Below are 9399 nucleotides of genomic sequence, written 5' to 3'. Positions count from 1 at the left end.
CTTGATATCTTTACCTATCGCTCAGGGGTCAAGATCCCAAGCTTTTCTGCCTCGATTCAGGTAGCTTGCCTCAACTTGAACGGGCTACTTGCCCAACTCCCAACGTTCACGATTCCTTCATGAGGCCCTGCCGTAGGATCGGACATTCTGACACAAGAGCTGTGAATATATTAACTCAAACCTACATCGTCATCCCAGCACGACGACCATCGCACAAAAACACCTCTTATCTCTTCACAAACACTGGCAGCGCCGTCTCCTGTCATCGACTGGGCGCATCAGAGGGCACAGAGGGAAAATACCCAGGCTTTGACGCTCGTTCCCGATCAGCTTTCGCCGCTTCAGCTTGTCGCTTCTTCAACAATCTTTGCTGGTAAAACGCCCTGCTTCTGTTAACATGATGTCTCCTGAGCAAACGAACAACATACGTTTTCAGCTCAAATACACGGGGTTCTTCCTCAGCAGGGGGAGTTTTGTCTTCCTTGTCCTACAAAAGTCAGTAACGTAAGGACAAACTGGCATATGTACTCACCTTGTCTTCATCCTTCTTCTCATCCTTCTCCTCCTTGTCCTTCTCCTTATCCCCATCCTTTTCCTTCTTATCATTGTCTTTCTCCTTATCCTTCTTCTCTTCTTTCTCTTTCTTCTTCTTCTGCTTCTCTTCATACTCCTTCTTAACCCTCTCCTTCTCCTCCTCTAACTCCCTCTCTCTCTTCCTCTTCGCAGCCTCCTCATCAATCTTGGGCGTGCAAAAGTACCGATCCTTGAGGTGGACCGGGCAAACAAAGAAGAAATCCTACCATACAAATCACATAAGTTTAAGCTTACAAAGGGAATCAGCTGTATGCTTTTCGTGTTAGTATCACGCATACCTTTTGATCGGGTGTGATCAGCACGGATGTGCTCGACTTGTAGCAGATATCGCATGCTTTGGCCGCTGTATCAGCAACCTTGCGGAGCGTGTAAATGTTCGGAAACGTGGTCGCCATGATTGTGATTCAGAAATTGGCAAATACTGTAAGACAAAAAAGATCTGTTTTGTTTACTACGGCCACCTGACGGGCTCATATCACACGAGGTTTCGGTGAATAAGGCTGGGCTGGGTTGGGTATTTCGCGGGGAAGCGCCCCGTCCGACTTTGACGTCAGCACCTGATAGGGCGGAGCATCCCCTGAAAGGGTTTGACAACAGCGCCTGTAACCCGCCAAAACTAGCGCCAGTCCCTGACTAATAAGCGCCCGCCCGTCATGAATCGCTATCTTATCGCAACTTTGCAGCAAATATGATGACCTATGCATATCCGATCGCCACAAGCCAAACCTAACAATTCTCTTTCACCCAATTTTTCAACCCCCAATCTTTTTAAAAAAAGCAGTGTTACAATTCACGGCAAGACGATTGGATTCAGTCATGGGCAAAATGCTCGATACGGAGAAGCTGGGTTCGGTATTTGGAACCCGGCCAGATATTCTTGAAGGAATCCAGAGAGCAGCTGGTAAACAATACCCCTGAAGATGTTATTCGCGAAATACTAACTCTAGAGTGTAGATACGCCTGGCCGAATCGCTTTGTTCAACGAAATTGCGACTCATGTTTACGATCAGTTGTTGAATGGAGGCAGCGAGCCCGCGCATAAGAAGAGAAGAGTTGATGTTCAGACAAACGGAGGCGCGAATGGTACAAAGGTTGTCAAGACCGAGACGAATGCTGCAGACGAGACCGTCCTTCTCGAAATCAAGGAGATTTCAGTATCTGTGCCCCAGAGGAAGAAGTTTGAGTTGTGTTTTACCGACGGCCACATCTACGCTCGCGCCCCAAACACAACAGCACCGATTCCAGCTATAACCTACACGTGGTCAGACATTGGTACGCGTTATCGCATTTTTGTTATGGGTTCCATGCTAACCTTGCGTCAGAATATGTTTTCTACCTCCCCGTACCCGAAAAGAACCAGGTCCAGCACAACTATGTCATTTTCCCACGAGGAACATGTCTCCCTTCCAAGACGAACCCCCCGACCGAAGAGCCACTCGTGTTTACAGTTCCTGCGACTCCGCCCAAGCAGGGTACGATAGGTGGACCTGACGCTGGAAGCGCGGCTGCAGTTTCGGACAACTACAAGTCTTTGTTTCACTGGGCTCTGAACCGTCATCTCAAGCCCAATGGCGTCAGCATTACTTCAGCCGACCCCAGCAAGTTCCAGAGCATGGTTCGACAACCTCACCGACCGAGCGAGAAAGCCGTGCATGTCAAGGCCTTCAGGGGCTCCAAGGACGGATACCTTTTCTTCCTCGAGAACGGCATTCTCTGGGGTTTCAAGAAGCCAATGATGTTCATCCCCCTAAACCGAATCGCCGCGACGAGCTACACCAACATTCTCCAACGAACATTTAACATCGCAATCGAAGTCTTTGCGGGCGAAGGTGATGCGACCGAAGAATCTGAGTTCTCCATGCTGGACCAGGAGGACTACAGCGGAATCGACGATTACATCAAGAAGCATCGTCTCCAAGATCGCAGTATGGCCGAGCAGCGAAAAGCCAAACTTGAACTGGCAGAGAACCGTGGACCCAAGAAGAACGGCGAGGACGCTGGAGACGACGCACCAGCTGCAACTGGCATTTCCAAACTTGCAAAGGCAGAGTTAGACGCTGAGCAAGCACTACAGGATGAAGAGGATGAGGATGAGGAGGACTATGATCCTGGGAGCGATGCGGACTCTGACGGTTCAGGGGAGTCTGATGATGATGACGACAGCGACGACGACGACGAGGACGAGGAAGACGAGGAGGATGCAGAAGGAGAAGCCGAAGACGGCGATGAACAAGCTGAGGGCGAGGAGGAAGAAGAGGAGCAAGAGGAGGTTAAGCAGGAGCCAAAGCCGATCAAAAGAAGCCGGAAAGCTGCTCCTCAGCCAACAGAACCTGTACCACCACCACCAAAGCCCGCCAAGCAACCCGTTCAGCAGCCCGTCGTGAAGACAGGCTGGGCAGCACTACGAAGTGTTCCTCGAGCACCAGCCCCTGAAAGTATGGACTTGGACGAGGAGAAGTTTGATGTTGTCTGATGATGCAGGAGCATGTATATATGTAACAATAGACTTGGCGGGATATGAACAACGGTGGTGTGCACAGCATAGGAGTCGAGGAACACGAATGTCATCAGTGCTGAACGAGCACTGGTCGATGTGAATGTGTTATTGATACAATCTTATCGATGTCTGAACTAAAGGGAAGAGAAAGTCTCGACAACAAAGGGGCAGTAAGGAGACCTAGGATATCATTCCGTTGTGGAACTTCAAAGCAAGCGACTTTCCCTAGTCTTGTCCTCAATCTTGAGCCCATCGTTATTAATTATCATCAACGCCTGTTCTCACCATTGGGAAGGCGAAGACTTCAGTGTAACCACTTCGGTGGTACTCAGCAAGGAGTAGTTCACAATTGCCACAGTGATGAAAAACATTCTTGAGCTTGTTGATGAAGTAGGGTATCCATGCCAGCCAAAGATAGCTGCTGATGACTATGGACAAGGCCGTAGCACTGAGCATTTTGGTCAGGAACAGGTCTTTCCCAAGGAAGGCAAGGACAAACTCACTGAGTCAGATTACCGGATTTTTCCCTTGTGGTAGTCCTGGCCCAGACTTTACACCTTGGGCAAACGACGTATTCACTCCGGCGTTTCAGTTCATCGAGCGGCACGCTCAGGGGGGGCTCCTCCTTCAGCTTTGGCTTCAGGGGATCTTTGCGGTCATCTCCTTTCAGATGTACAGGAGGTGAGCGTTTAACTGGTGGCTGGGCGAGCGGCGAGCTGAATTCGATGGACCTTTTACTTGGAGGCTTTTGATTGTCGTCCTCGAGGGAGTGATGTGCATGATGCTGATGATGCTCGGGGCTAGGTGCTGGACCTGGTTAGTAAGATTTCCATGTATGCGCGCGAGGAGCGAAACGTACTAGAATTCTCCATTGTGAATATTGATGCAAGTACAGCTGTTTATAGGAAGAGGTCTGAATATGGTGTGGTTTAGTGTCGATGGACTGTCCCGTTCTTCCAAAGAAGTCTTGTAAGCGGGCACGAATGAGGATGAGGATGAAAGGATGAAGTCGGAAGTTCCCTTTCCGCAGCGCAAGGTAAAAGGTAAGGTAGTCAGTCACGCAGCCTCCTGATCAAGGAAAGAACCAAGCACGGCAGGACAGTCCTGTTCTCCCGTTGGCAAGAGAGTTCAGCGTGCGGAAGGTGGCCCTAAACATTTCGGTGAAGAGGCAGTTTAAGAACTGCGTGTGATCTTTTCGTTATTAGTATGCGCAGTTAATTCTTGTTCAACAAAGCAATGCTGATTGCTGTAAACCCTCCATTCTCAACGTAGGAGTTTGATGCTATACTGTGTTGTTGATGGAAACATGCATTGCTGATTGAAGTTGTGTCGGGGCATCGAACCTCACAATCCGCGCAGACAGCACAAGAACAGTAAGAGCTCGAGAGAAGCCAGTCAGATGAAGCTCAGTTCAGATATTTGAATCAGAGAAACTGTCTGATCCTCTCCATCTCAAGATGGCTCATCCACGCAGCTGCAAGCTCCAACCAAGCTCTTATCTTATCGCCAATCTTATCACCATCTCGACACCACGTGACCCCTTCCAAACTTTCCACTCCTCCATAACCAGCATCACGATCTCAATCGCCATATCAATCCAATCCAATCCAATCCCCACGTACAATCCCTTCAAAATGACCGGCCGACACAAAGCTATCCGTCTCCCACCTCTCAAGACCCTGCGCGTCCACAACCCCAAGCGCCAGGTTGAGAATCCCTGCATCGCCATCATGTCCAGCGTTCTCGGTAAACTCCCCCTCCCCCCACGACTCAGACCCAATTATGAGTACCAGTTTCGAGAACATGTCACTAACAAGTTACAAGCATGCTGGGCCTCAGCAGGCTACAACGCAACGGGCTGCGCAGCAGTAGAGAACCAGCTCCGCAAATGCATGGACGGTCCGCCTCCTCCCCCCGCGGGCACGAATACGATTAACTACCATCTCGCACGAATGCAAAAGTACATGACCGGGCCGAGGAAGCAAAAGTAGATACAGATACAGAAAAGGAAGAAGAAGGATTATGCATTTTGGGCGTCGGAAGCGCTGCTTTTGCTGGGATGGGATTGGATTCGAGACATGTACAACAATACCCGCAGAGGTGATAGAAGAGCGAGATGTATAAATATCGCTGTACGATACAGTTACAAGTACAATTCAAGTCATGACAATTTGAACCAACAAACTGGTGTTCAATAATCCATGGTGGAAAGGTCACAGATTCAGGGTCATAACATCACGATATGAGACGGATCAGTTCATTCAAAGTGTTTGCATTTCACTACCTCGCTCTGCACAACACCTAATACTCAAATCAACAGCTCTACCCATCATAAGGTGCACACTCAATGCCACAGGTTTCCCACATCCACCTCTATTGCGCACGGGGGGGAATCACACCCAAAAAAAAAAAAACAAGAGAAAAAAAGGAACGACAGACCCCAATCAGACACAAGAAAAAAGAAGTTAAATGACAAAGAACGAGAAAATCAAGAGAATGATGATAAACGCCCCCATTTCTTCATAGTAGCGCCGGATCCCATGAAACTGTGCTGTAAGTAACTGAGAAGATGAATGATCCCGGTACAGAAAACAGCCTTTTCATCTCACAATAGAAAGGACGCATACAATGCTAATGTGCCATTTCTACGCAAGAAAAAGAAAAAGCCGTCCCGAACCAAAAAAATAAGTCTTAACCCAAGAAAAATAATGTCCATGGGGCGAATGAGTGGCTTGAGTAGGCGGTGTTTTTTTTCGTTAGATGGTGACGATAGAAAAAAAGAGATGTGTTTCGAAAAGTCGAGTTCGCTTGCCGTCTATATGATAATGTATCGGCCTTGCCCAGTCGTCCAGACGCCCTTGGTCGTTATCGTGCCTTTGACCATGGATGGTCTCTTCAAGTAAATGTATGAATGTTGTTTTGTTTTCCGTGCGCCGAAAAATGCGGTTAATGATCCGTGGGTATCCTAAGCACAATGCACCATTTCTGCCTCATCTCCGGGTGGTGGGTGTCGATCGACATATGAGTGTGCGCCTGTGAGAGGGTGTCTAGGAAGTGCCACCGACGCAGAAGAGCTCTATCTCTCCTACGCCTCCAGAGTACATGTTCCTGACACCTTCGCGCCACTCCATGAAGGCGATCTGGATATCATCATCGCCTTCGATGGCCACAAAGTCACCGTCTTCGTCGCGGTATCGAAGCTTCAGTAGGCCCTTGCTGATACTGCTAGTAGTGAAGCGGGCGAGCTTGGCGTCGATGCGATCAACAAGAGACTGATAGGTAATGTTGAAAGCCACGACCAGGGTGACGTAGTTTCCTGCCTCGCAGTTCACCCGGACCTTGAGCTGTGTTGGGAGGGGCATTTCCGGGCTTAGAGGGTTCGAGTTAGGTGGTATTGTTGCTGTACCAAGAGCTGGGGACACGGTTCGTGAGTTGGCGGCAGCAGCGTCAACACGAAGGGCATTACCTCCAGCACCGGGTGTCATTGATCGTGGATGAACTGGTTGTGAAGGGAAGTGGTTCATGCTGCCGCCCACACTTCCGGTGTGCTTGTGCATGCGCTCTCTCTGCGCGCCTGGGCTGTTTGTTTGAGCCCGTGTTGGCTGTTCATTTCTAGGTGAACCTGTTTGTTCCCGGCCAATGTTGGGGTTGTGGCCAGGATGCAGATGTTGAGGAATACCAGGGACCGCTGGGATGTTTCCATGGCTTGGCTGTCGTGTGCGTGGCATTCCTGGTCCGTTAATATCAGGAGTGCTGTACGAGCGGTTCCTCTGTTGAGCAGCGAGAGCCGCCTGGTTATTTGAGGCCATCGCTGGCAGAGAAGGTCCACGAGGATTACGTCCATGAGGGTTTGGTGAAGGGCCGTCACGAGAGGGAGCGCGTGGCATGGCGGGTGCGGTGTATCGGTTACCGTTGCCATCCTCCCATGTTGGTTGAGGAGTGGCACTCTTGGGAAGTCCATAGTGAGGCGTTGTAAACATTCCACTGGCTGTGCTGGTTCTTGATGATGCTGGTGACTCAGCGACAGGAGAGAAGTAACTATCGCCCGCCCAGGCGCCGGGTGAATGGGCACCATTCGCTGCTGTCTGAAGGCTGAGAGGTGCGGGGGGCGCTGGTAGAGGGAATCGAGGTGGAGGCACTCTCACCATACCGGCCAGAGAAGCAGAGCTCTCTCCGGTTCCAGCGCGAGCGCGAAGGTTACTGGTTGAAGCTGTTCGAGGCACGATACCCGCAGGTGGTCCATTGTGGTACCCAGCGGGTGCTGTTGCTGGGCCGAGGTCTTCATCGTCGTCATCTTCCTGCAAGTATGGATTCTCCAGTCCAGCCCCATGCTCTCGTGTCCAGGCAAAGTCGGTTGAAAGCGAATCCGAGTTCGAAGATTGGCGCGGCACGTTATACTTCCTCTGGGTCTCCAGAGTCATCACCCATTTCCTCAAAGTCTCTTCGTTCAAGAACTTGATGACAAAATTCTCAACACCGGGGTCTCCCTTCCACCAAATCTGCACACTGTGATTGCCTTCCGAGAGTTAGTTGTGTCGATTACTTAGAGGTTCATAACTCACCTGGCTTAGAGAAGGACACAATATCAGTCACATTAGTCATGAAGATCCTGCCTTTCAGCTGAAGCTTAGCACTCTTGTTCCGTGTCTTGGTTCCTGATGACCGCAGCTTGTCCTTCTTATCCTTGCTCTTGCTTGATGAGATCTCCTTGCAGCATAGGAGAATAGACTCGAAAAGGTAGATTTCGTACTTTTCAAGGTTAGTGTCGGCCCCTTGGAATCTGGCCAGCAGACTTACATCCTTCTCTTGATCTGTCTTTCCGGTGATCACACCATACACGCCATGCAGGAGAAGCTTGCCAAATTGCTCCACCTTGTGGCTCTTCCAGTCCTCAACTCGGCTTGTAAGGTCCTCAAGAGCCTCATCAAGCAAGTCGCGGTTAACGGCTTCGTTAGCCTTCTTCAGCACTCGCTCAGCGGCTTCACAACCGCTAGTCAAGTCCATCTTGATCTCATCATCCTCCGTCTTCTTGTTCAAATCCTGCCATGCATTAGCTATCGAACATCGAAAAGGCGCAATTAACCTACTTTCAGCAACAATGGATATTTCACCAGTCTCTGCATGGGCTTTAGCAGGAAACCATCCAGGGTGTTGAAATCGGCTGCCACGGGGTGGGAGGAGCGTTGAATTTTGTCGAAAACCTGATTCGCAACCATAGCCGCCTTACGCTGGTTGGCGATAAAAGGCTGGTAAATGTCGAACGCATCCTCGTACATAATGAAGGGAGCCCCCCATCGTTGGGCGTCAGCGGACATGGAGTTTGTTGTCTCTACTCGAATCAAAAAGCGGCGCTGGAAATCGAGAATGGCATTTATGTTGAGGAAGATCTGATGAAGAGTATCGCCGGGAATCTCGCCTTGTTGTTCGAGTGTCTTCTTCAAGTCGTGCAAGTTCTCGAGATCTTGAACGTATTTTCGCTCGGTGTCGACGAGTTCACGGATGATATGGTCTCGGTATGTCATCTGTCCGCCCGTGGGCTCGTTGTTTCCATCCCCGGATTCTGGTAAAGGTTGAAGGAGATAGCCGCGTTCCTCTGCTCGATCCAAGACGTAATTAACAACTTGAGTCACCTATTTCATCACTTTAGCTCAGTTTGCACATCATGGGCGGCATCTACCAACCTTTACAAAGCCGCTGGTATCGTTGCCCATCAAGTCAGTTATCACAAAACTATGGGAAGATGGAATATCTAGGTCTTTCATGCAGGCCTGGACGAATTTGAAGATGGCGATCTTGGACTTCTTAGCTTCATTAGCGCTAGGGTCCTCGACCTTGAGCTCTTCATTAGGTCGCAGGGCATTGTAAATGAGGAGTAAGGGGTATCCTGTTCGGAATAGGTTCCATAGAGGATCAACAGGATCATTAGGGTCAAGCTGATCCAGATAAGGGTCGAAGCCAGGAACCTGAGCCAAGCGCTGCTTGAGCGAGATGCAAATCTGGTAAAGCGATCGTGAAGCGTCGGCCTTTTGATTGATAATGTTCGCTGTTGCTAGCACGGGGCCGCCGTTCTGTGGTGTGGCAGTGGTAGCCGTCGACAGAGAACTCAACGAAGCCGAGGAGCCAGCAAAGGCTGTCGAGCCCGAGAGTTGACTGGCGCGCGGCGCATGGTTCATACTGCTCTGCGAGAAGCCAATGAATCCGTTGGAGTTTGGCTGAAAGACCGGGGCAGTATTATTTCGTAGCAACGGGGCATGGGCCATAGCCTTCTACGCCATCCGTCGAGAGGAGCGACTTGGGAGAGAGTTGAG

General features: G+C 50.1%; 5 protein-coding genes across 5 annotated transcripts; 2 read left to right on the top strand and 3 right to left on the bottom strand.

The window, feature by feature from the left end:
• Window positions 1–262: 262 nt before the first annotated feature.
• On the bottom strand, window positions 263–989 carry J7337_006132 (uncharacterized protein; the record flags this gene model as incomplete). The annotated part of the gene is made up of 4 exons (XM_044823798.1): window positions 263–383; window positions 429–487; window positions 533–796; window positions 873–989. 4 exons carry the CDS (start codon window positions 987–989, stop codon window positions 263–265), a joined length of 561 nt encoding a protein of 186 aa, XP_044682289.1.
• Window positions 990–1410: 421 nt separating this feature from the next.
• Window positions 1411–3067, top strand: J7337_006131 (uncharacterized protein; the record flags this gene model as incomplete). The annotated part of the gene is made up of 3 exons (XM_044823797.1): window positions 1411–1495; window positions 1549–1866; window positions 1917–3067. 3 exons carry the CDS (start codon window positions 1411–1413, stop codon window positions 3065–3067), a joined length of 1554 nt encoding a protein of 517 aa, XP_044682288.1.
• A 523-nt stretch (window positions 3068–3590) lies between these two features.
• On the bottom strand, window positions 3591–3963 carry J7337_006130 (uncharacterized protein; the record flags this gene model as incomplete). Its single annotated transcript, XM_044823796.1, has 2 exons — window positions 3591–3898; window positions 3951–3963. The coding sequence occupies 2 exons, from the start codon at window positions 3961–3963 to the stop codon at window positions 3591–3593; spliced, it is 321 nt and encodes a 106-aa protein (XP_044682287.1).
• A 762-nt stretch (window positions 3964–4725) lies between these two features.
• On the top strand, window positions 4726–5082 carry J7337_006129 (uncharacterized protein; the record flags this gene model as incomplete). The annotated part of the gene is made up of 2 exons (XM_044823795.1): window positions 4726–4837; window positions 4916–5082. The coding sequence occupies 2 exons, from the start codon at window positions 4726–4728 to the stop codon at window positions 5080–5082; spliced, it is 279 nt and encodes a 92-aa protein (XP_044682286.1).
• Window positions 5083–6138: 1056 nt separating this feature from the next.
• J7337_006128 (uncharacterized protein) lies at window positions 6139–9351 on the bottom strand (the record flags this gene model as incomplete). Its single annotated transcript, XM_044823794.1, has 4 exons — window positions 6139–7607; window positions 7654–8131; window positions 8179–8721; window positions 8773–9351. The coding sequence occupies 4 exons, from the start codon at window positions 9349–9351 to the stop codon at window positions 6139–6141; spliced, it is 3069 nt and encodes a 1022-aa protein (XP_044682285.1).
• Window positions 9352–9399: the final 48 nt, after the last annotated feature.

Source organism: Fusarium musae, chromosome 4, assembly GCF_019915245.1.
Source record: "Fusarium musae strain F31 chromosome 4, whole genome shotgun sequence".
In the NCBI taxonomy this organism is placed as follows: Eukaryota; Fungi; Ascomycota; class Sordariomycetes; order Hypocreales; family Nectriaceae; genus Fusarium; species Fusarium musae.
The sequence above is the reverse complement of the archived record's forward strand: the minus strand, read 5'-3'. Positions and strand labels throughout refer to the sequence as shown.